Source organism: Odontesthes bonariensis, chromosome 10, assembly GCF_027942865.1.
Source record: "Odontesthes bonariensis isolate fOdoBon6 chromosome 10, fOdoBon6.hap1, whole genome shotgun sequence".
NCBI classification, from domain to species: Eukaryota; Metazoa; Chordata; class Actinopteri; order Atheriniformes; family Atherinopsidae; genus Odontesthes; species Odontesthes bonariensis.
This window is the reverse complement of record NC_134515.1, coordinates 14,046,417-14,070,805: the sequence shown is the minus strand read 5'-3', so window position 1 is coordinate 14,070,805 and position 24,389 is coordinate 14,046,417. Positions and strand designations below refer to the sequence as shown.

At 39.0% G+C, this 24,389-nt stretch overlaps 1 protein-coding gene across 1 annotated transcript in view; it reads left to right on the top strand.

The window, feature by feature from the left end:
• Positions 1 to 23,765, top strand: part of sema3bl (sema domain, immunoglobulin domain (Ig), short basic domain, secreted, (semaphorin) 3bl) — a 66,012-nt gene extending 42,247 nt beyond the window's left edge. The window contains exons 5-16 of the mRNA XM_075476351.1: positions 3,573 to 3,663; positions 6,502 to 6,618; positions 6,999 to 7,141; positions 8,524 to 8,638; positions 8,787 to 8,856; positions 9,020 to 9,164; positions 13,777 to 14,008; positions 14,142 to 14,233; positions 14,536 to 14,577; positions 14,701 to 14,926; positions 17,722 to 17,849; positions 19,407 to 23,765. Coding sequence (XP_075332466.1) covers positions 3,573 to 3,663; positions 6,502 to 6,618; positions 6,999 to 7,141; positions 8,524 to 8,638; positions 8,787 to 8,856; positions 9,020 to 9,164; positions 13,777 to 14,008; positions 14,142 to 14,233; positions 14,536 to 14,577; positions 14,701 to 14,926; positions 17,722 to 17,849; positions 19,407 to 19,919 — 1,914 coding nt within the window. The 3' untranslated portion in view covers positions 19,920 to 23,765. The remainder of the gene's footprint in view (positions 1 to 3,572; positions 3,664 to 6,501; positions 6,619 to 6,998; positions 7,142 to 8,523; positions 8,639 to 8,786; positions 8,857 to 9,019; positions 9,165 to 13,776; positions 14,009 to 14,141; positions 14,234 to 14,535; positions 14,578 to 14,700; positions 14,927 to 17,721; positions 17,850 to 19,406) is intronic.
• Positions 23,766 to 24,389: the final 624 nt, after the last annotated feature.

Here is a 24,389-nt window from a genome sequence, read left to right as displayed (position 1 = left end):
AGGCACCGACCAAGAGGTGACAGAACACGATGGAGAAAATGGACATTTAAAGGCTTAAAATGCTAAGTTTCACAAGTTTTACTTAACAGAAATGCTTGTTGATACTCTGAATAGAAATATGCCGACTCCTTCCTCAACTGTGTGCTAAAAATCACCCATTTATTATTCCATGTATGTTACCTTTGGATCGGAGTTGTACAAACAGAAGATAATTTATGACCTTTTCAGGCCAATATTACTGTTTCAGTTTTGTTCAAATCATCAGAACAAGCAACAAACAGTCAAATGAGCTCTGTTGTTTGTCCAAGTTTTAGGTCTAAGATACCTAAAGCTAGTTTAAACTGTTGAGGTTTAGACTTTGAGCATTTTAGAAGACCATTGGGACTACACAACCAAAAATGCAGATCATTTTTATCCAGTTTAAATGAGTAAACAAATGTATCCAAAGAATGCTCGAACTCAGAAAAAAGATTTGAATGTTCAAATAGCAGCCTTGGTTCATTTTCAGTGTTTTGTACACTCGCGTAGATTAAACTTTTCCTCATCTGAACATTTGAACGAAGGAAGGACATAAAGGTAGTAAGATGGAGAAGATGCAAGGCTTCTTGATCTCAAGTGAAAATAGATTTTCTCCCACTCTAAAACATTATGGAACATATGCAGGAGTGCCAAAGTGATAGGATATGAAGATCCTCACAAAGAAGGAATATCAGTGAATCTGCATCTCAGCCTCATTCAAGTTTATGTCACACACATACAGTAAATGACCAGAACCTCCTCAACATGTGTGGAAGTGCAAAGTAAAGTGTCATGCCATGTTGGCACTGTAGACATAGTGACAATGTTAACACTTATAGCAGCTCATCCATGGTGGACACACAAATATCTCCACTCGACTGAAGTGTAACAAAAAATAGTTTTGTTCTGGATAGAGTCATTGAATGTGTCATAGAGGCACCATTGCAAAGCTTTAAACCAACAAACTCTGGGAGTAGAACCATCATTTATCTAATATGGGTTTAAAGCTAGTATAATTGCTTCAATGTTTTTCAAAATACAAGGTTAAATAATGGATAAGGTGGAGTTAATGAAATAACAAAGTGAAAGATTCAAATGCTTCTTGTGTGTCCATGTGTCAGAAGTCACTTGTCTCAGTGGTTTTGTAGTTGGGTTATGTTGCATTTTGCTTGGCAGAGCTGAGTACGGAGTGGCCTGGATGTCTCTCTGTATCACAGCACTCAGCATTTGTTTTGGCAGAGTTAGGCCCAAGTGACTCTGACAGTTCAATCTGCTGCACCATTCTTCTGGATCGCAATGAGAAAGCACACACACACACACACACACACACACACACACACACACACACACAGTGAATTTATAGAAGCAGTGATGTTATCTTCTGCAACAAGAGGGCAAAGAGGTGCTGAAAAAAAAGTATGATAATGAGTGAGCTAAAAAACACCTCTGCAGAGAAAGAGCTGAAGAGCTGAAAGCAACTGGAAATAATAGCAAATTTAAGGCATTAGTATTTCTGTGAGGTATCGAATCATTCTTGCACAAAAAAATGTGATTCTCTGCTAGCTTGTGTTTTATCAGTGAATTAATCAAATTAAAAAAGTTCATCAGGTAGAGTGAAAATGACAAATGAAACTTAAAAAAAATGACACTGATGGGGGGACTGGGTGACAGGTAAGTCAAAACAGGATTCAAAGTACTTTTAAATATCCCTTCAGTAAAGTGAAGCTTGTGTTTCAGGATTATGTGTGCCGGTGTGGGCTGTGCATGTTCACTTTACCACCTGTATAAGTCATTCAAACCCCCTGATGAACATTTAAAAAGATACATGAGGATCAAATGGAAAAAGTTAACTGTGTACTTGTTTCCTAAGGTCTTCCAGTTGATAAATGATCCTGCTGTATGTAGCATTTTGCAGTATTCATGCTACTCAGCACGTATTGTTGTATTGCACAAATGAGCGCCTGGTGCACGTTCTAAACATTCGTGTGTGTCCGTAAGTGTATTGTCCACTATACTTTTATCAAGCTGACTTCTATGGCATCATCTCCCCTGTGATCTCTGCTCAGTAAGGACTCGCCCACCTTGTAACAATACTCCATTGTCTATTAGAGGAACAGAGACTGAGACACCGGGTTCACTGTAAGGACACTTCAATTTGTAACATGGATTGCAACGAACTGGAGGTTTTACCGTCGGTCTTGTCACCTCCCATTCCCCTTTTTATCCTGAAAGTGGACTGTGTTTGATCATACTCAGGCGTCTCTGGTGGAGACAGCCTGGCACATTGGTGGCATTGAAGTGGAAGAAGAAAGGCTAAAGACAAAAGGCCCTTTGTCCAAAGTGACCCTTTTTTGACCTGACAAATTACACAGTCCAAGAATGTGGAAAGTTTTCATCAGGTATACTGGACCAGCTTGTGATTAGAAAGAACCCCTTTGGTTATTTAATCACTTCCTTACTTCTTCACTGCTTGAAATTGAATAAAGATTGATGTAAAATGCAATCAATGAAATCCTTGGAAGTATCAGAGAGTTTTTAAACGGTTTTGATATGTACACAGCGAAGTGGTTAACAAGGTGACAAGCAGTTGGTTTTATTTCAAAGTCCACTGTTGCTGCAGCCGAAAGCTACATTTGTTTTCTTGGACCAGGGAAGAAAAAATACATCTGGCATGCTCCTGCTGAAATGAAACGGAAAAACGTTTCACGATTAGAGTGCTAGTTCAATCTGTTATTTGGCAACGGAGAGTGGAAAAAAGTTTTATCTAAATGTCATGCAATATGGCCTTACATTTATACTTTGTCAGTGACTGCAGAGTACTTGATAACTTGGTTTTATGCTTTCTGGAATCATAATGAAATCTGCAACTATTAGCACTGTAATAGTGTTGATAAAGTTTGAATTTTAAGTGGAGTTTTTATTAGATAGCAGTGTTGTGCTCTGTGTTTTCCTTTATTATGCTGTTGGCCTCCCAAGATCCAACACTCTGAGGACGGATCTGCTCTGGGAACTTGGTGGGAAACTTGTCTGAATTCTGGCGGCTTCACTGATCCTGCATTTCCTCTTATCTCTGACGACGCCTTCATTCTCAGACGGACATGAGTTCGGTGAAAGGACGAATACGTCTGGAAAACTAACTGAAACCAGAAAAAAAGCCCAAAGTCTGTTTTGTGTGGACAATGGGGAAAGGAGGCAAATGAATGGCCTGCCTGTAAGAATGCTCACAGTAATGTTTTATAAAAGATTTGCATTGATCTGCTGTGCAGCCATACCTGCTGAACTTTCATTCAGCAACATAATCAGCAGCAGGTGGTGGATTGGGCTGCCAGTATTTATAGAGCAGAAGGAAAAACATTTTTCTGTAAGAAAAACTGATGAAGAAAATATGATTCAGTTATTTGGTTTAACTCAGTAATATAAAACCATTTGATACAAATTGTTACTATATTTGTAGGGTTTCTGGAGAAGTGATTAACATCCAGTTGAAAGATCCCTTCTCAGCAGGACCACCTGCTGGAATTAATTACTTGTAACTGTGTCTTCTTCCTCCCCAGCATGTGTTCACCATGGACCCATTGAATGTGGAGAGTGGGCGAGGGAAGGTTCCACACGACCCCAGCTTCCCTTTCACAAGCACCTTCAATGGTATGTCCCATTTATTGGCCTGGATTTCTGTACATTTTCCCAGGTGGCTCATGGAGCTAAAATGGCAAGGACTACAGTGTAGGAATCACCAAATAAGTTGGCTTATGCCAATAACCATAATATTTACAATGCTAATGGTCCTCTTTTTTTTCTATCTTCCTCTTTTCTGGCAACTATCAAAGTAAAGACAACAGAGACAAAAAAGAGGGGAAAACCAAAGACTGGAGGCGACAAACGTCAATATGTGTTTAGACGTACATTCTTGATCTGCCACATCTGAGTATTCAAAATGCCAAACATGGATTTGTTTCTTGCCCCCCTCAACTCTCTGCACAGACCTTTACTGTTTAAAAAAAAAAAAAAAAAAAAGAACTCTGCTAACAGCAGCTCGGAAAACTTTTTTTGACAGTCATTTTGGCCTGTGCTGACTACATTAAATAGTTCAGGGTGTTTCTCTCAAAATGTCATTAGGTATTTATTGTAGCTTGTGAAATAACCTTGATTCATGCCAGTGACAGACAATCCTGGGATCTGTTGAGGGTGGAGGTATGTATGGTGTGTGTTAGTGTGTATGCATCCCTTCCTCCCTCCACAGCTGGGTGACTCCAGCATCAGAAATCATCCCACGGTGCTTCGTGTTTGGCAGGAAACTTTCTAAATTGGAGCCAAATATTTAATAGTTTGGACCACAGCAGTGATACACAGTGGCCACTTAGACTTCAAATTTAGAAGTTCACTGCAGGAGAAGGGACAGATATAGAGGCGTCCATACAGACAAAAATAAAGATAATAAGGATTATACATTCTGGGAGAGGCCAGCGATATATTTAGGGTTTGATCACTTTCATTATGCACAGAGAAAGTCTAAAAAGCTGACTCAGCAGCTTTCCAGACCTACTCCAGGTCAGTAAGGTTGAGATGGACAAAAAGACTGATTGAACTCAAACTATCGCTACAGGACTGCCCTTGACTCTCTGCCCCTGAGCACTGAACTCTACATGGACTGTCAACATGGGAGATCAATGTTGCACAAAACTAAAATGTTTCATATTGGTCTTTGCTGCTTATTTTGTGAATTTATTTTTCTCTGGTGAAAATAAGACAATTCTTGAGCCAGTGAAAATTTTGCAGGAACAGAAAACTAAAATAGGAGTAGATCTTTGAATCCCAGGATGAGAAAGATAAACAGAAAAAGAGATGCCAAAAATGAAACAGTAAAACTTGATGAAAGTTCTCACCATCAGTTATCAGCTCAAAAATGGCTCCTCTTAAATTTCAAGATCTTCTCCCAAAATACACAAAGCGTAACTCCCCAGGTCCCCTGTCAACTCTGTCATATTAGGATCTGTTTATATTTGCTTGTGAGATAATGTCAAAGCACATAGGTTTGAGGTGACTTTAGGTTTTTCTGTAATGAGTGTGTTTCTGATACTGTTATTTTAGCCAAATGAAATAAGTAAATCTTAACCGTGATGTCGCATGAGAGTGAACTGTGGCCAGATTCAATTTCAACTATCCCTGTGAAAAATTAAAAACAGTTGCGTATTTGAAAGCAGATAGTTTTAATAAAAAACTACCTTGAATAAATCTAATAATCATTAATCATCTGACAAGTGTGGTTTGGGTTTTCCTTTCCTGGGTAGTTTCCAAGTAAGCTGACTCAGCTGTGTTAACTAATGACAGATAACCTTGACAGCTACGCTGTATAGTTTTCTCCACATATAACAAACATGCCAGGGGAAAGATTTAGCTTTTAATTTCCACTTGCTGGGATGGTGTGAGTGATTGAAAGTGAAAGTCGGACTATTCCTGATGGTCTCGGTGTAGAATGTACTGTGTGAAGTGCGTCTGACCTTCAAAGTGCCCCTCAGTCTGTTCAGTGTTGGATTTGTTGGTTTTCCTCTTTCCTGTCCAGCTTCATTTGCCTAAACCACAAAATATTTCTGTCACTCACAATTACCTTATTTTTCTACTGCATCAGACATTTGTTTTATTTTTTCCTTTATTGCAGCTGTGCCTAGGATAAAAAGTCTTAAAGGAGAACTGCGGTATTTTCAACATTAAGCCTCATTTATGAGTCATCTGCAATGTTTTAGAACCCCCCTCACCGCTTTTTTGATGTTTACTGCTGTCTCCGGTATTTGCCTAATTTTGATTCTTCTCAACCTGCTTCAGAATGGCAAGTCATGTGCATGTCCTAAAAGGTCCGTAAAAGCACCATAAACGTCCGTTTTCAAAATAATCAACTCACCGGAGTGGTTACTGGTGTGCACTGGTAATCCATATCAAATTTCGTTGCGAAAAGTTGCTTCTGTCGTGTTTTATTTGGCAGCTCGTTCATGCTCGCACTATTTTCTTCGCGGTGGCGGAGTAATATCAACAAACATCCAGTACAAAATGTGAAATAAAACACGACAGACATGCACCATGCTTGCCATTCTGAAGCAGGTTGAGAAGAATCAAAATTGAGCAAATACCGGAGACAGCAGTAAACATCAAAAAAGTGGTGAAGGGGGTTCTAAAACATTGCAGACGACTCATAAATGAGGCTTAATGTTGAAAATACCGCAGTTCTCCTTTAAGTTTTCCAATTAACGTGACGATAACAGTATACAAGATAAATAGTTGTTTAATAAATTACCTTGATTTCTGTCTGATTCACTTCAGACAGATTTTCATTGGCACCATGGTAAAGACAAGCCCATGATTCTACGGTAATTCAAACGATCCTCAAATTACAGTATATTTTTGCCATGACTGAGAGATCATTAGAAATTGAAATGCTGCACTTTGGAATATTTTATCTCTTTCCTACCACATGTCCCTGGTTCTCCACAGGTGGGGAGTTGTATACAGGACTGACAGCAGATTTCCTCGGAAGAGACTCTGTGATTTTCAGGAGCATGGGGGGTCGCTCCACCATGAGGACAGAGACTGACCAGAAACTCCTTCATGGTAGGTTACAAATCATATTCAGTTTGAAAATTAAACAATGTAAACAAAATGATCTTCTTGCCTCCAAGTTGTTGTTTTTTTTTTTTTTTTCAAAATAAATGCATAAATTTAATTAACTCCTAAATCAAATCTGCTCTTGCTCTGGTCACATTGTTGTTTCCACTATCTTTAAAGTTATAACCTGCATGGCAATAGTTGGTCTGTAAATTTATTATCTTCATAGAAGCACAAGAAGTACAAATAAAACAGGGAAAATGGAGGGTCACTTGGAATAACTGGATTTTAAACCTAACAAGACTACAAGTTAAGTTGAGTTATGCTATTTAAATTGATTATTCTCATCTATCTGCTTTCTTCTATCCTTCCATTTACCCGTGCAGACCCCAAGTTCATTGCTGCCCACGTCATCCCAGACAATGACGACAGGGACGACGATAAAGTGTATTTCTTCTTCACTGAGAAAGCTTCCGAGGCAGGGGACAGGGAGGGGGCCATACATACACGAGTTGGACGAGTGTGTGCGGTGAGATACTCCTTAACTGTTTTTTTTTCTTTTGTTGATACTGCAAAGGGTCACGTTTCAGACTGCTGATGTAAGCAGTAGACAGCAGAGTTAGGGAACTGCTATCACTTTGTCTTTGCAGGTACTTTTTATTGCTGCTGTTCTGAAAATTGACTTTGAACTGAGTTCATTTACTCATGAAAAGCTCATCCGGAGTAAAAGGTGCGAATAATTAGACTTGAGAACTATTTATTGGATGGTCACATACAAACGTCTACATGAGTAACTTCCCATGACAGGAGATAATGGGTTTATAGGTTAATCCTTTTATTTTATGACATTTACAAACTCTCTTGTGGAAAAGACACATTTCTCGCAGGGTAATCTTATATTTACATTTCCCCAAAGGACTGTGAGGGTATCATCAAATTCCAACTTAGATAACTGTTTTCTCCTCCCGAAACGCACCCAGCTGTCAAATTTCCCAACCACAGTCTCCATCTGCTCTGCACGCTCTGTAACATTCTTTCACGCTTTGACTTGTCTTATGAAACCACATGTGTGCTGTGAGAACCACACGCATTTGAAGGTATGCATAGAGGAATACACACAAACACACTTCCACACACAGTCAAACATTCAGCTGCAGGGTTTTAGGGTTTGAGCCGGGTGGATTGTGCCAGAAAGGTTTCAGACAAACTTCTCAGACAAAATCCTACCTAAACCATCCAGTTTTACCTTTTCTTGTCATCTTTATCTCTGCTCCTGTTTCTCTCCATCTGTTTCTTCCCCATACTGTACGTGTATTATAGTATTTTGTCCTGAGCTCTCAGTCTTCCCCTCAGGCAACTATGAGGAGTTGTCAGTACATCTATCACACACACACATAAGCTTACACTGCTGTCCTTAATAACATACTGTCCATTCACTGTACAGTATTTACAGCTGTTTTTTTGTCTATACTGCTGCACCGTTTTAAGCTGTAATTTGAAGATTAACTGACACATTGAACGGGTACGGTATGAAAATGGGCCAGTGGTAATAACACACATCCTTGTAAAGTTAGGATGTTTTAAATATCTGGTTCAAAGCCACAGCGTCTACTTTATAGCCTCCTTGCTGGTGCTCTTGCTTTTGATCTAAAAACTCCTTGATTATTTTGAATAGGATTGTCTTTAAACTGGGAGCTTGTATGTAGAAAAAGAGGAAAGTCCTGCACTGTTCAGATATATAGATGGGAACACCTGAAATGATAGCTTAGGCTGGACGTCAACACTTTAACCTCAGCCATTGATTACTAAATCCTGTGTGCTGGAGCACAGAGCCAAAACCATGAATAACCTCTGTTTGGAAATATATATGCAGCTGTGTTTAATAAATTGTTTCTCTGCATTTCCTACCAGAATGATGTTGGAGGCCAGAGAGTTCTGGTTAATAAGTGGAGCACCTTCATAAAAGCCAGACTGCTCTGCTCTGTACCAGGACCTCATGGCATCGACACACACTTTAACCAGCTTGGTGAGATACACTATTAACTTCACATCATGGGCATGAGCATTAGCATTTGCATGCACACCCATGCAGTAACTCTTTTTTTGGCCTGTCAAGTCTATACTCAGAATACTCACACACACACACTAACTGGCATTGTCTTAATGTGGAACAGAGGATATTTTCCTGCTAAGGACCAAGGATGAGAGGAACCCAGATATCTATGCAATCTTCAGCACCATCAGGTAAACACACATACAGCATAATGTCTTACGTGCAGCTTAATGTGTTTACCCTCCTTGTCTTATCGATGAAAAGTGAAATCAATAATGTATCCATAGAGCATGATATAGCATTTCTAAAAGTGTTTCATTCCCAAACTGTGTATTTGCTCTCTCTCGTCTACAGTAATGTGTTCCAAGGCTTCGCTGTATGTGTTTACCGTATGGCCGACATCAGAGAGGCTTTCAACGGACCTTTTGCTCATAAGGAGGGTCCTGACTACCAGTGGGGGGCTTATGAAGGGAGGGTGCCCTACCCAAGACCAGGCGTGGTAAGTGATAGTTTACTAGTTATATCATCTCAAAAACAAAAATTTACTCCCATGTTGCCCAGCTTTAACTGAACCGCAATTGTACTGTGCCTACCATTATCTGGGCTGGACAGTTGTGTGGTGGTTCGTTTTGTTGCTTCACAACAGGAGGCTACCTGGTTCCAGCCCCAACTGGGGCCTTTCTGTGTGGAGTTTGCATGTTCTGCCCGCATGCAGGGCTTCCCTCTGAGTGCTCACGCTCCCTCCCACAGTCTAAAACTCTACATATTTGGTTAATTGGTGATTGGAAATTAACCCTAGGAGTGAGAGTGAGTGTGTTTGTTTGTCTTTGGGATGGACTGACAACCGGTCCAGAATGTTCCTTGCCTATCACCCAGCGGGAGTTGAAATAGGCTCCAGCCCCACCCCATGACCCTGAAATGGATTAAGCGGGTATAGAAAATGGGTAGTTCTTTTTTTTTTTTTTTTACCAGAATCATAGCATAGGCTGCTGCTCGGCAGTATTATGGGGAAACATTAAACTTTTTTTTTCATATGATGTTGACATACTGTTGTACATCCCTCTGTCCTCTGTCATCTCACCCTCTAAAAGTTACTTTTCATTTGTATCTGAGGATTTACATCTCAAAGTGAAACTGGTAAATTGATTGACCCATCAGTGGTCCAACAAACTGAGGCCTGCAAAAACACCCATAAATCTGAATTAAAATCTTTCTAAAGTTATTTCAACAACACCTGGAGCTCGATTAATAAAAATATTTATTGCTGGGCTGTTCAATAATGCCATAACTTTAGCTACACCAGGTTTTTCCAAAAAATTTGAGTGACTGCGTATATGGTTACAGAACAACTACAACAAAATGAAGAGCACTCAAAGTGCTGGAGGACTGACCCTATCAAATACAGGGATTGTCCTCACCACAGTGTAATAACTGTTACCATTTCCCCCAAAGCAGTTTAGTGTAAAATGATTGTGATGAATCTATAGTTTGTGTTTTCAGAACATGTTTACCTAAAGCAGCAAGTAGCTTATCATTCGAAACAGTTACTCAGGTCCACATTATGTACAAAAACAAAACAGAAAAATATTATGTTATAGAAAGTCTATGCAAATATCAAACATTAGGTGTAGAAAGTTTCCATATCAGTAAAGTAAACTACTGTATGTTGTAGTGCAGCTGTGGGGACTGTACACAGCGCAGACCCGGCTCCTGGTTTACATCCTGACTCTCAGCAGAGTCCTCTCATATTCTCTTGTTCACATCACCGTAACGCAGCCCTTTTACACACACAAAGCCATGTGTCCGCAACGCACGTACACATAATTAGGTTGTGTGTACGATTCCACTTCATTACCAGAGTGAATGAGGGCGCTCAGAGGAAGAAGAAGATGAATAATGTGAGAACAGAGTAGACACCTCTGTGGTTTCCCTCTGCTGACTCTCTGATTAACAGGAATGTCTTGGCTTGAAACTGAGAGTGAAACGGGGTAAAAGAAAGAGGAAATGATGGAAGTGAAGAAAAAGGTGGTGGCTCAGGGTAGGCTGGTGAGGAGGCACAGATGGTGGGAAGAGGTAGTTCTTTCTTTCTCCACGATTTGATATCCCACCTGGAGTTTTTGGCAGGAGTTGAAATGGTTATCGTTATTAAATTGTATCAAATCAGTATCATTACCCTGATTTTAAGTGCAATCAAGTCCTTGCCTACCTTCTGCATTGATAACAGTGTCCTATTTACAAGTGGCAGATATTCTATAATTATTGCATTTGTGCAATCATTTCAACCTTTGTATGATGATCAGTAATTTGAAAAATCCCATCATCTACAGTCATTTGATTATTTTGTGACACGTATTAGCATTTGAAAGAACAAAAATTTGAGCATATTTAAATATGGATTACACGTCTGTATTTGACCCCTCAAACTACGAACATGGCAGAAAATATTCACAGTACCTCACACCAACTTCTGATTTTAAATTTAAAATTTCAACATTCCTTGATTTTTTTTTTTTTTATGGAAAGTGTTATTTTCATGTTGCAGGTAACTATAACTTTATTACAAATGAACAAATAGATGCTTACTGCGTTATACCATGTTAAATCAAGAAAATAATAGAGATTGCATGAAATCTCAGCAACCTTATTAGAAGGGTTAGTTGTGTGGCATGGATTCCCACTTTGAGTATTTTAAGCTTTTTATTGCTCTTGAAGTGCACATAATTTTGGCCAAAAAGGGATACTTTAAGGTATACATTCAGCCATACAATTCTGCAAAAAATACTTATACCCGCTTTTCCTGAATGAAAGCAGTCATCCTGCTTTGGTTTAAAGTGTGGATAGGTAACAGACTTTTCTGTTAAGATTTTATGAGCAATGCATACATCATTAAATTAACAGGCTGACATCAGCCAATAGCTAGTCCATAATCAATGCCTTAAAGAAAATAATATATATTTATTTTTATCTATTCATTCTTTTTATTTTTGTTCCAAAAACACGTTTTGAGGCGTTTCGTTTTATTGAGGCATACATTTAACCAATTGATTCAGCAATTGGTTTTATCCACACAATTTTAAATGGGTTTCTTAGACGTGTACAACGGGCATTATTTATCGTCGGAAAATCTGTGTTTGGATTTGACATTCTACATCTTCTGCAACAACATGAAAGTAAAGCAACCTCAAAGGAACAGTCTATTATACATCAATGATTTCATTATAACTTGAATGCAACCTCTCTGCACAGTTTAAATAGCCTTTTGAATATAAATCCACACCATTTTTTGTTTATGGTGTGGATAATTTACTGTTATGGTAAGCTGAAGGAACAATAATTCTTCCATACCAAATTGCAAACTCAAACAGCAATATTATAACATTAAGATTAAATAAATACCCGTCTCTCAGTCAGATGATTAATTGATGAATTGCTCTTTTGTGTTGAAGAGCATCTGTCTCAGTTATTTACTTTCTTTTTCTCAGCCTCAGTTTATGATTTTTGGCTAAACTCTCAGGCTCATCTGTCATTTTAGTCATTTGTTACAATGTTACTTTCCCTCACTGATGCTGCTTCACTCAGCCAAACATCTTAGTCATCCCAAATACCCTTTCTATGAAATCACTAATTTTACAGTTTTTTTTCAATTGCTTGGGCTCGCACATTCATATGCTTGTTTGAAATCTTTTTAAAATGCAGTAGTCAAGTAGCCTGGGAATTCCCATGCTGCTTTGCGTGCGATTTCATTCACACTGCAAAGGCAGCCTGGAAACCACCGCCCTTATTTTTGCCTGAGTTAGGGAACCAATCACAGAACGGGGGGGGCAACAAGACGATGACGACGTCTATGCACGACACCGAAGCTTGTAGAGTGTTAATCCAACATGGCAGCGGACACAACGTTACCGTTCGATGCAGCCTTAGAAAGTGTTTAAAGTAGCTTAGCACGCAAGTTTACTTTTAAAAAAGAGCAACGTTTGGCGTTGAAAGATTTCATTGCCAAGAAGGATGTATTTCCTCGTCGAATTTCTGTCGCTCTACATACGTCATCTGGTATAAGTGATACAATTGGCTATGAATCGCGCGCAAAGCAGCATGGGAAGAACCAGACGCCATTTGATAGACATTTGTAGCGCCCAATAAACGGCTCTAGGCATTCGTAAACCACGCCTCAAATACGAGAAAATGCACACCTAGTTCCCAGACCACCATCTCATCGAGATGTGGACGCGTCATCCAGGCTAGTAGTCAAGCCTCAAATAAGAATTTAATTGTTTCATGATAAATTGGAGTATTACCCATGTATGCTCATTATGACTTGATATTTCATTGCTGCAGCACTGTTGAAATTAGCCTGAGAAGCAGTCTTTTGGGGAGTCTTTTAGTCTAGTCCTCCTTTAATTGAAGTGAAGGTCTGCTGACGACGCTCCTAAATATCTGTGCTGGAACATACTAGCCAGTACTCATGATGTCGTCAGCATAACGCATGGAGCCGATTTTGCTTGCTTACATTTTATGTTAATCCTCATTGTTTTAAACACACTGTATGTAAAGCGCTCACGCGGGGATTTATGAAAAAAAAGCTCTGCTCACAAAGACTTTGGCTGCTCCACTAATAAAATCTGAATCATGACCAAAGTCGGAGGCCACGTAGTTCATGTAAATGCTTTCATCTGGACAATGTTCAGCTCACTTGATTATATGAGCAATACAGTATTACTGCCAAGTGCCAACATGTTCATTTTCCCTTTGTTATGGTGGTACAGATTGGAGCAGTTTTTTGCTGACTCTGCTTCTTCAAAGAGGTTTCTAAGCACTTAATGTCGTAACAGTAGTTGTGAACCTTCATCCAAAGCTTTAAACTCTATATAACTCCTAATGAAGGTTCTCCAAGAAAATGTTAGGACCGTGATTAGGTCAGTTTTTGGAAGGAACACCACCAGTTTGGTGGAAATGGTGGGAAATTACAGTGAATGTGGAAACAGTTGGCATTTTTTTCTATAGACTCTTATTTGTGCAATCAAAGAATCTGCCAACATATCAGTTTGAAGTGTTTTCTCTTTGACCTGATCGCATGTTCTTTGTGTGTCTTTTCTCTACCCTTGTCTCTTCAGTGCCCCAGTAAAATCACCAACCAGCCTGGCAGAGAGTTTGGCAGCACAAAGGACTTTCCCGATTCAGTGCTGCATTTTGCCCGCAGTCACCCGTTGATGTGGCGGCCGGTGTACCCGGCTCTGCGCCAGCCTTTGCTCGTAAAGGCAAACATTCCTTACAAGCTGAAACAAATTGTGGTAGACCGGGTTGAGGCAGATGATGGGCAGTATGATGTCATGTTCATTGGTACAGGTAAGAACTTGTACTGGTCAAACTACCAATTATGTTGGTAGTCATTGAATTGGACATCTTTTACATCCAGCAGGAAAGTGAGATTCTTGTTTTTCAATATTTCAGATTTTGTATTTATCTGCTTGTATTTCAGATGTTGGTACAGTATTGAAAGTAATTGCTCTGAATACTGGAAATAGTTTGGAGACAGAGGAGGTCACACTAGAGGAGCTACAAGTCTTTAAAGTAAGTTTTACCTCAACAAGTATGCAAATAAAAGTGCGCAACTCTTTGCTTCCTCAGTCTTTTGCCCCTTTCTTTCTACACAACAAGCCATTAATCACTATACATGTAGACAACCCTTCTTTCTCTATGTCTCTTAAATCCTCCTTTGAGGCAGCAGATACCAACTCTGAAAGAGTCTTTACAGAAAAGCTACTTTAAATTCTCATCACCTAATTCTCTTCCCAGCTATTTTGGCCTTTGTCCTTGTAAGTCTTTTCACAAAAATGAAAAACATCAGAAGATAATGACTTTCTTTACTGCAGGTGCCAACTCCAATTACATCCCTGGATATATCTGTGAAAAGGGTGAGTTGATCCAATGTGGTTACTGTGATAACTGTAATCCCCACTTTTGCAACCTTAAATAAATAAAGTGTTGTCTTGATAATGTTTTACTCCCTTCTTTTCTCCACTCATTATTTCAAACAGCAAGCCTTGTATGTGGGCTCTCCAGCAGGTGTGGTGCAGGTGAAGCTGCATCGCTGCGAGACTTATGGGAAAGCCTGTGCTGAGTGCTGCTTAGCCAGAGACCCTTACTGCGCTTGGGATGGATCATCCTGCACACGATTTGTTCCCAACAGCAAACGTCGCTACCGCAGACAGGACATCAGGCATGGAAATCCCATGCTGCAGTGTGTGGATCAAAATCTGAGTGGTAAGTTCACTTCACTCGTGTTTTGCGACCTTTTTGTTGGATCTGACCATTTTTTGGCCAGTCACAGTGACTTTCTGAAGTCTCTTTCGCAAGCCTGGCAACCTCATAATGTCGGCAAGGATCCCAATCACAAGTGGTTATGTGATTCAAACAAATGTGTTACTACACTTTGATTAGTGTTGGGAGGATCGCCTTTTTTCTTTTGGATAGAGCCATGTTAGCTGTTTCCAGACTTTCTTCTTAGCTGACATATGGATGTCATTACCAACATGTCAAACTATTTGTTTACTGAAAACGAAAGGGAAAAGAGTAAAAACCTTTTTAAGCCTTTTATCTTATTTTTCTACCTATATTTCTTGTCCTTGACTTGAATTCATTTCACAATTAATGCAGAGATTGTCTTGCTTTTGAGGTTGTGTTCCAAACATGTTTGACTCTCTTAGTGCTTTGACATCATTGCACACTTTGGATGATATTTTTACCTGTTTTGAAAAGGGAAGAGCTTCCCTTACTCTATCTAAACTATTTAGCCGGAAAAAGAAAAAAAGCCCTGTTAGACTCCTCTCTTGTGAATACTGTATGTGCCTCTGTAGGTAATGCATCGTCATGTGTGTGTATGTATGTATGTGCAAACCGGGTTTAAATGAAGACTGTAGGAATGTGTTTGTATCTGTGAGGCTCCGTATCAGGACGGGAATTTATCTGAAGAGGTCAGTCTGTTTGTGTTGAGGTGCGTGAGACACATGCTAAAGTGTGTTTCACCAAAAAGTACATGTCAACAACACATGCTCATTTACGTGTAAACACTACACAAATAGTGCATATAAAACAAAACCTATACTCAATTCACGCTTCAGTGGCTACATTTACATGTGCATTCTGACTATTGATCTTATACTACAAGTGTTCCAAGTATGATGTTTACAGGAGTTTCAAATAGAATTTTCCATTCATATTTCTGTAAATGTCTTACTCAGAGCCATTATTGGAGGTGTTATGGGACTTTTATGTTGAAGAAGAAGCCAAGTAATAGACCAGTTTGACAATAGTCAGCGCTCCTACTGAGACAAGTGAACGGAAGAAACATGTATAAAGGTGATTTTGAGGTGAGGGTAAGAGTGTGAAGACAGACAAGAAAATGAGGAAAGAGTTTGTGAATGTGTTTTCTCACCTGAGTGCTTGTATGGAGGCGAGGTGATGATGAATGCATCCCTGAAAGCCTCCGGGTGAACCTCTGTTGAACAAGCTGTCTTTGTTCCAGCTGTCAGGTTTTTGTTTAAGAAATGTCTTTCAGAGCTCTTTGTTTTGTTCCTAAGATAAAGAATTGAGCGAAATTCGGACATTCAGTGTTTACTCACAATTTGCACTCGCATGACATGATGTGAACTCTTTTCTTAAGTGAGGTCAGACTTTCAAACATTGCTACTGTGTGTGTTTGGGGTGTGTTTTAGGAAGCCATAGTTTTCACACTGCAGTAGAACCGGAGGAAATATTTCCCCTGTCAGAAAAAGCACAAACACGTACTAACATTTTATGTTTGTTTCAATTATGTGGACAACAGCAATGTATATATTCTGGCTTTTTTTTTCACATTACAGACAAAAAGTGTAATAAATCAACAAACCAAATGGGAATGATTTTAATTTCAGTTTACTGCTAATTTCTTACGATTTTGACTTTGCTCTGAAACAATGAGGCCACTGACTGATGGTTCTAACCAATGAACAACTATAACAATACTATCTGGGTAAATTGATCTAAGTTCCCTTTAATGGTACTAAAAAAAAAGCTGAGATCAAAAATCCAAAACACACAGTTGATGCAAAATATTTTTGTGACTTTAAAGCTGTAGAAAAACGTACCTACAATAATCAACTAAGCACATGAGGCAGTTTTTAATTAACAGTGAGCAGGTAAAACTGATGATGCTGCACTTGGGATGAAGTCTATGAGAGGAGTGGGTCTTGACCACTAACAGCAGCTTATCCAAGAATCCCATTTGTCTTCAATCAAAGTTTGTAAATCTTCCAGGAGTAAACTGGCCACAGCAGAGACGGCTGTTGTTGCTCTTCATTAACACAGAGTGCTGTGAGCACTCTGTGTTAATGAAAAAGGCTCCAGAGGGCTGGAAACGTATGATTATTAAATGTTGAGGCAAAACAAAAGCAGTGTGAGTTTTTTATTTTATTTAAGACCAGTCATTTTCTGACATATCTAATGAGTTTTGAATCAGACTCTTTCATTTGCTTTATAGAGATTTATAAATCTAGTTAAAATGAAAAGTAACAGCTTATATGCAGGAGCGTTTCTCTGTGTTAGAGCAGTAACTGCCTGATAAGCAGATTTAGCCCCTTTTAAACAAAGCCTGACTGGTCAGATTGAGCTCCGTGGACAGGTTATTAGTTTGTTGGGTTGTACGCTAATTTGTTATGCCACATTCCAGGCACACAATGTCTTTTTCGCTTGAAAATCCATTACAAAAGTTTTTTGAAAAAGCTGAAAAAGCTTTCAAAGATGAATGCTTTATCAAAAATTATATGTGAAATGTGCCATTTAGTCCGAAGAGAGCAAAAATAATAACTCTACTATTTGTTTCTACATTTTATTAATTTATTATAGACAAAAAAAAAAGAATTACCAACATTTTACTCAAGAAAACTTTGACAATATAGGTTACTGATTGGATACATAGATGTATGTGAATTTTACAGTTTGTTAATAGTTCAGCCTCACAGACTAAGTCTTTATTTTCATTCTTTAAAATCTCCTCTTTCAATCTTTCTTTCAATGAGAAGACCTGGATGTGACAGAGGACAAGGTGGTATATGGAACAGAGAACAACAGCACCCTCCTAGAGTGTGTTCCTCGCTCACCACAAGCTACTGTCACCTGGTTAGTCCAGCGTGATGATCGCAAGGAAGAGGTAAGATGATCAGACAATTGAAACCCGAGATAATAAAATGCACATGTGATGGGAGGACAGACGGGAAGCTTTAGGAGACAGTTGAAGGGTGGAATAAAAGCTTTTGGCAAACAGTGGCCTGAGTAACTGCCTGTAAAAGTGAGATTTCTGTGTGAATTTGGCACATGGCTGACACATTTGACAGCCATTTGACATATGGTTGAAATTAAGCAGTTATATTTCAAAGCAAAAAGCACAATTACTCTGTCTCTTGAATAAACAGTGAATTCTTCGCAAACTTCGACCACATGCCACTGACGGATCACGTGTCACTCAACGTCTGCTGGCCACTGTGACTTAAACACGGAGCTGCAAAGTTGTTTAAGCCTATATGTAGAAAATGATGTTGTGTGTCTCTGCACCCACAGTAATCCCTCATCTGTTTGAGGTTATGTTCCTCCGGGCTCAACTGAGTGCCTCGGTCAGCCATGCAAGTATTAAGGCATTACCATCCCTCTCCATTTCCTTACAAATAAACATTTGGTTGCCACTAGCCAAGGTTGCCATGTTTGTGTTGGCACCGAGGGGCAGTTAGAGGGGCTGAGGCAAAGAATCTGAAAAGTGAGGGGAGGCAGATAATGTATGGAGTAAATGTATAGGGGTGGCAGAGAGGCATTGGGTGGGACTTGTGTAGGAAAGAGTGAAGGAATTAAAGAAAAAGAATAAAGAGAAACATACTCGATTCTATGGTTCATTCCTGCTGCTGCAGGAAATACCACCAGTCCCTTTTCTCTGTCTGTCTTCTTTCATGTCACGAAGTGCAGATAACTTGCTCTATCCCTATTTTTTCCTGATTTATATGCTTATACTGTATGAGACAGTGCTGTATTGAATGCTTTTCCTTCTCCAGACACATCAGATAAACATACTAATTCAAGATAAATCAGGATCAGAATGGGAGCTCTTTCGAGGCTGCTTTTAAAAGAACAAAAAGCAACAACTTATTGCATGATAGTCGGACTTTTTACAGTTTCTTCAAAAAAATTTACACAAATATGTCATTACAATAATTCAAAGTATTAATAAAATATAATTTCATATATAATATCAAACATGTACAGTCATTAAATTAATTTAGTCTGTTTTTTGTTAAACTATAAAATATGTGCCTATTATATAATAAAAAAAAGGAAAAACTTGAAATGCCGAACTGAATGACAGATGCGAGTGACTTTGTGTTGGTTATGTTGAATTTTGAAAATATTACACTTGGAAGAAAAATTTTCATTGTAAGTGTAGAATTCAAATCTGATCCACTTGCCAACAGATTGAACATGCATAGTTAAGTCAGGAAATCTTTGGACACAGCACAATTTTTTTTTTAGTTTCATCCATTGATCCAAATGGACTTACAGTTTAGACTCAACTTTAACTTGAAGGGATTCCCATTCAAACGAGTGAAAACAACTCTTTAATACGTAGTATTCAATATTCACCTTTCAGTCTGTTTCAGCCAGAATAGATGTATAGAATATATCATTTTAGCATAAACACATATTCTCCATCTGCCCCTTTCAGGTGAAGCTGGACGATCGTGTCATGTCAACGGAACAGGGTCTGCTGTTTCGTCGTCTCTTCCGCCAGGATGAAGGTGTTTACATCTGCCGCTCTCGAGAGCATGGCTTCACACAGACCTTGGCCCGCCTCACCCTGGAGGTCCTCCAGGGTGACACTGTTGACGAGCTCATGGCGCGTGACAACGCAGGCCTCTCTGATACTTTCAAAGACAGGTCTACGGGAGGATATAGGGCCTGGATGCCTTGCAGCACATACAGCAGGGGCAGCTCGTCGAGCCAAATCGGCCAATCACGCACATGGTTCAAGGACATCATGCAGCTCATTGGGCCGTCGAACCTGGCACATGTGGAGGAGTACTGCGAACGGATGTGGTGCAACGACAAGCTCAAAAGGAAACACAAGAGCATGCTAGAGAAATACCGCCAAGCACAGGACAGTGCGAGGAAGACTCGTAGCAAGAGCTCTGGTGAGCGGAACCGAACGCCACGGGATCTGAGGGCATGGGAGGAGTAACAAGGGAGAATGCGGTGAGACATGATCAAAGTGGGAAAACAGAGACTAAGGTTTGTGAATGAGATCAGAGAGGCAACATAAAAGACCGCTCTAATAATCTTATTTGTAAAGAATTTGTTAGATCAGTGTGCTTTGTCATTAATCTGAATACAAATTCTGAATTTATTGTAGACGAAAACTGTTTGATTCACCTGAATATATGACAGGTATGTAGAAGGAAATCACTGCTTAAATGGAAAAACTCCAGCAAAATGTTATTAGTCATATTCCAGCAGTAAGCAAAGCATGTGTTGGAGGTTTTCAGTCGTTATGAAGTTAGTGCACTAAATTACTGCATGCAGATGTTGTGGTCTTGGCTGTCACCCAAAGAAAAGGAGAAGATTTCATTTGTGTGGAGAGACAGCTCAACAAGAGGCCACAATGCTGAACTGAACAGATCGTTGCAGATGTGGTGATGTTAGTATAGAAGAGAGAAAGTGTTTCAGTTATGATTTAAAAAATCTTAATTAAGGACTTTTTCCCTCGCACACCTTTTGTCCTTGTGTGCTGTTGTCACTGAGATGACTGACTCAGCTCTTGTTTCATCATCATCAGAACTTCTTGGACCTCAGATTTATAAAACATATGCATGCTTGTGGGCTGACTTTACTGACAACAGGCCCTCTCTCATGCTTGATTTTCATCCTCGTAGACTCTTTAATGAATAATTCTTGCTGGCTCATATTAAATTCTTTGTTGTATTTAGCATATGCAGTTCAGACACACTTCCACACACACATTTCTTTTTTGGATGGTTTTCACACAATGCAATCACTGGATTAATTTACTTTTCAGTTTGTATTTAATGGTTCATGTCTCTTACCTCGCTCCTTCTTGGACTTATTATGACATTAGCTCATACCCTGATGCTGCAGTATATTAATGCGAGATATACACAGTTTATAATGATAGTGTATGCATGAACACAAACTCATATTAACTGAAATCTCTGTCATCCAACACACTGAATTCATAAGCTCAACTAGCTCAAACTAGAAGTTATGAGACGATTGTTGATGGTTCAACTGATGAAAGGCACATTGCTTTGTTTTTACTTTTGTTTGTCAAAGTTTCCATAGACACTAGCTAGGGTTCAAAAACCCAAAGTCACCAACCCCAAATAGAATTTTTAGTTGTTTCGTGTTTGGTTGAATGCCATCACACCTCTGGAAACGTACACCAATTAGTCACAGCATTAAAAGCACCTGCCTGAAACAGCAGTGCTGTCAACACCACTCTGATCCATCAGATGGACTCAGAACCTCTGCAGCTGTCATGTGGTGCCCGACACAGAGATATTCAGCAGATGTTTTTGGTCGTGTGGGGTGCAGGGGTGGGGTCTCTGAAGATCATGTTTGTTCAGGCCTATCTAGTGGTTGCCTAGTTGGAGAGATTTGGCAAGGTCATTTTACTCTTTGATGAGTTCCTCAGGCTGTCCTACTCGGGGAGGCTGCTGTCGTCACAAACCGCCATTGCTTTGGAGGTTTGCGCAATGATACATGTTCAACATTTTAGGGCCCAAAGTTTCCCTACAGTGCATTGCCTTGTAACAAGATGTCCAAAATTATTTGCTTCACCTGTCACTTGTTCTAAAGTTGTGTCTGAACCTTCTGCACCACAGTGCAATGAATAAGCCTCACTAAGTGACATTCAACATAGGAAAAGAGGCAAAGAGCAATTATTTTCTTGGCTCACTAAATATATGTCCTTATTTTTATAAATAATTGTTTAGTCTTTGAAATGTAAGGAAGCATTAACATTTTACTTCAAGGTTATTTTTCTTTCCAACCACTGGTCAAAAAAAGCCATTGGAGAGGAAATTCCAAAAGTCTTTGTTGTGACCTCGCCTCCTAATTTGACCATCCACTAAAGTCTTTCCCAGTGATACAAGATAACAAAAGAGGGGGTCAAGTGTAATGGCCAGATCTTCTTGTGCCATCTGCTTGTTTTTTTTATATTTCATGTGTTGAAAAGAGAGTAATTCATATCACTATTTTCATGAACATGATTTTTGTGGTTACCTCAAAAATGCCCCCCCCCAGATTATGATGTGGAATAAACAAAAGAGGATTGAGCTGGTGACAGAGGAGGACATGTCTCAGCAAAACAGGGGTTGAAGCTGAGAAAATATGAGCCCTTAACTGCCTACTTTCAATCATAAAAGCCCTTTCCTTTGAAAGGAAAAGGCACCATCCTCCAATTTTGAAACCAAAATGAATTTTGTATAGGTCCTCTTTAACAGCACCCCTCCCACCAGGGCATTATTTGCCTGTGCCTTTGAAAATCTGTCACGAATCTGCTGAAAAAGTTTACTTCAACATATATTTGCTGCACAATCATTTCTGGCATTACAAAAAAAAATGGCAAAGAGCATAGATACCGGGCTTTGGTTTCACTGAGTGTTGTACATAGATGGAAAGGAGACTGTTGGAGCTCCCGTAACAGAAGAAAAACATCAAAACAGTAACACCGATTAAATTAGTTCATGACTTGAGAATGGGCAATAAAAGAAGTGCAAAATTTTGCTTTCAGAAAGGTACGTCAGTATAAGCATCTTATGAAGACTGTATTTGAAACTACTAAACCCCTCAATTCTTATTAGGTGGAGTTTTCTACAAACTACAGTGTGGAATAAACACATTTTTACCCCAGGCAGTACAGCACATTTCAGCACATGCTTTACATTACTTTCTCTAAAACATATTCAGACATATATCTCCCAACTAAAGTGAAAACATTTTTTTTTTATTTCACTTTATTTTATGTGTAAGAAGGCACGATCTTCAAAGATCATTAAATAAAGTATATCTTTAGTTTTGGTGCAATGAATTTGTTTTAACTTCTGTTTCTTTAAGTTGTGAGTAGCTGTCAGCAGGAAAAAAAAACAATTGAAATGTGTTTGAATAACTTTTTAACCATAACTATAACATTATTGTGTTAAAGAATCAAGTGTAAGACGAGCAAGGTTTCATTTTACAACAGTTGTCATCAGACATAATTGCTAAAGTAAATGCTGACACTAACTGGTTAGTGCTTTGACACTGAACCTGTACAGTGAATTACACTAAATGCAGTTTCCTGTGCATGTTCACACACTATGTAAATCCACCAAATGCAGTTTTTGTACAGTTGAAAGCATGTTGCTGTATTGCATGTGACATTTTATACTTTTAACTTAATCCTGTGTCCACTGTAGCTAGCTGTGTTCATTGTAGTTTATTTGCCTTGTAACTTTTATCTGCCACTGTTTGGACATTTGTTGCCTTAACGTCCAGCTGTGGTATTCTTTTTGGTGTGTATATAAGAACAACTGATGGATTTGTCATTAATATTGTGATACTGTATAGAAATCAGGGGCAACAGGTTTCACTCCAGCCAAATTAATTGGTGGTATTTCAAATACTTTAAGGACTACATCCTTTGACCTTCACAACTGCTCTGCATTATCAAGAAAAACGATAGAAAACGCAGTAGTTATTTTTCAAATGGCATTAAAAATGTACATGATTTATCCTTAAAGTTGTGATTAGTCCAGCTATAGCACATAATCATTTTGAACCTCAGAGGTTCAATACGCATGCCTTCTCCATCAAAAACTGTTTTTCACAAATATAAAGATAACACTGAATATAGATTTAGGCTACGAAATGTGAAGATCAAAATAAACATCTACTCAGTGAAATGTTTCATGAAATGGGTTCTCTTTCAGAAATTAAATGTGTATTTATGTTTTATTTAAGTATGTTTCTACAGTGCATGCTATGAACTTGTATGCTATTTAACACAATTAAAAGTGGATCTTTGTAACATGAAGCCAAATAGATAGATTTTTAGTTTGTAAGGAACAGACAGAATCCTGCAGGCTTTTGTCTTTTTTTTGGTGAGACTAGACTAATGGCGCCAGTGATGTAAACACACAAACAGCAGTCCTACGAAATGAGTCATTCTTCTAGGCTGTGCTGTTTACTGCACTGAAACCAAGACACACTCTGTTTATAACGAAATCAACAACATGCAGACTGCACACCTGCAATGAGGTATTTTTTGGCATTAAATGCTGGGGTAGAAGCAACTCGTTCCATTTCCCATGTGTTTGATTTGTTATTTCCAAATGTGCGTCTTCTGTGCATGTGAGGGGCAACATATCCTTGAATAAAAAGCTAAAACAGAAAGACAACTTATGTTTCTTTCTTTTAATAGGAATTTCATTTAGACTGATGGCATTATCTGTATATAAGTCACCAAACAGGTAATGGAAGTTCCACAATGTACTATAGAGGAAGCAGGAAGCATGTGTGGGAGTGATTGGGGAGTTATGGGCCCGCTGCTGACTCATTACGATACCCAGTTACTGTGTCTGGCCATGCATGTGATTGAAGGGTAATTGGCCTGTAACATCTGTGTAAATGTGGGTAACAATGCCTGCTTGTC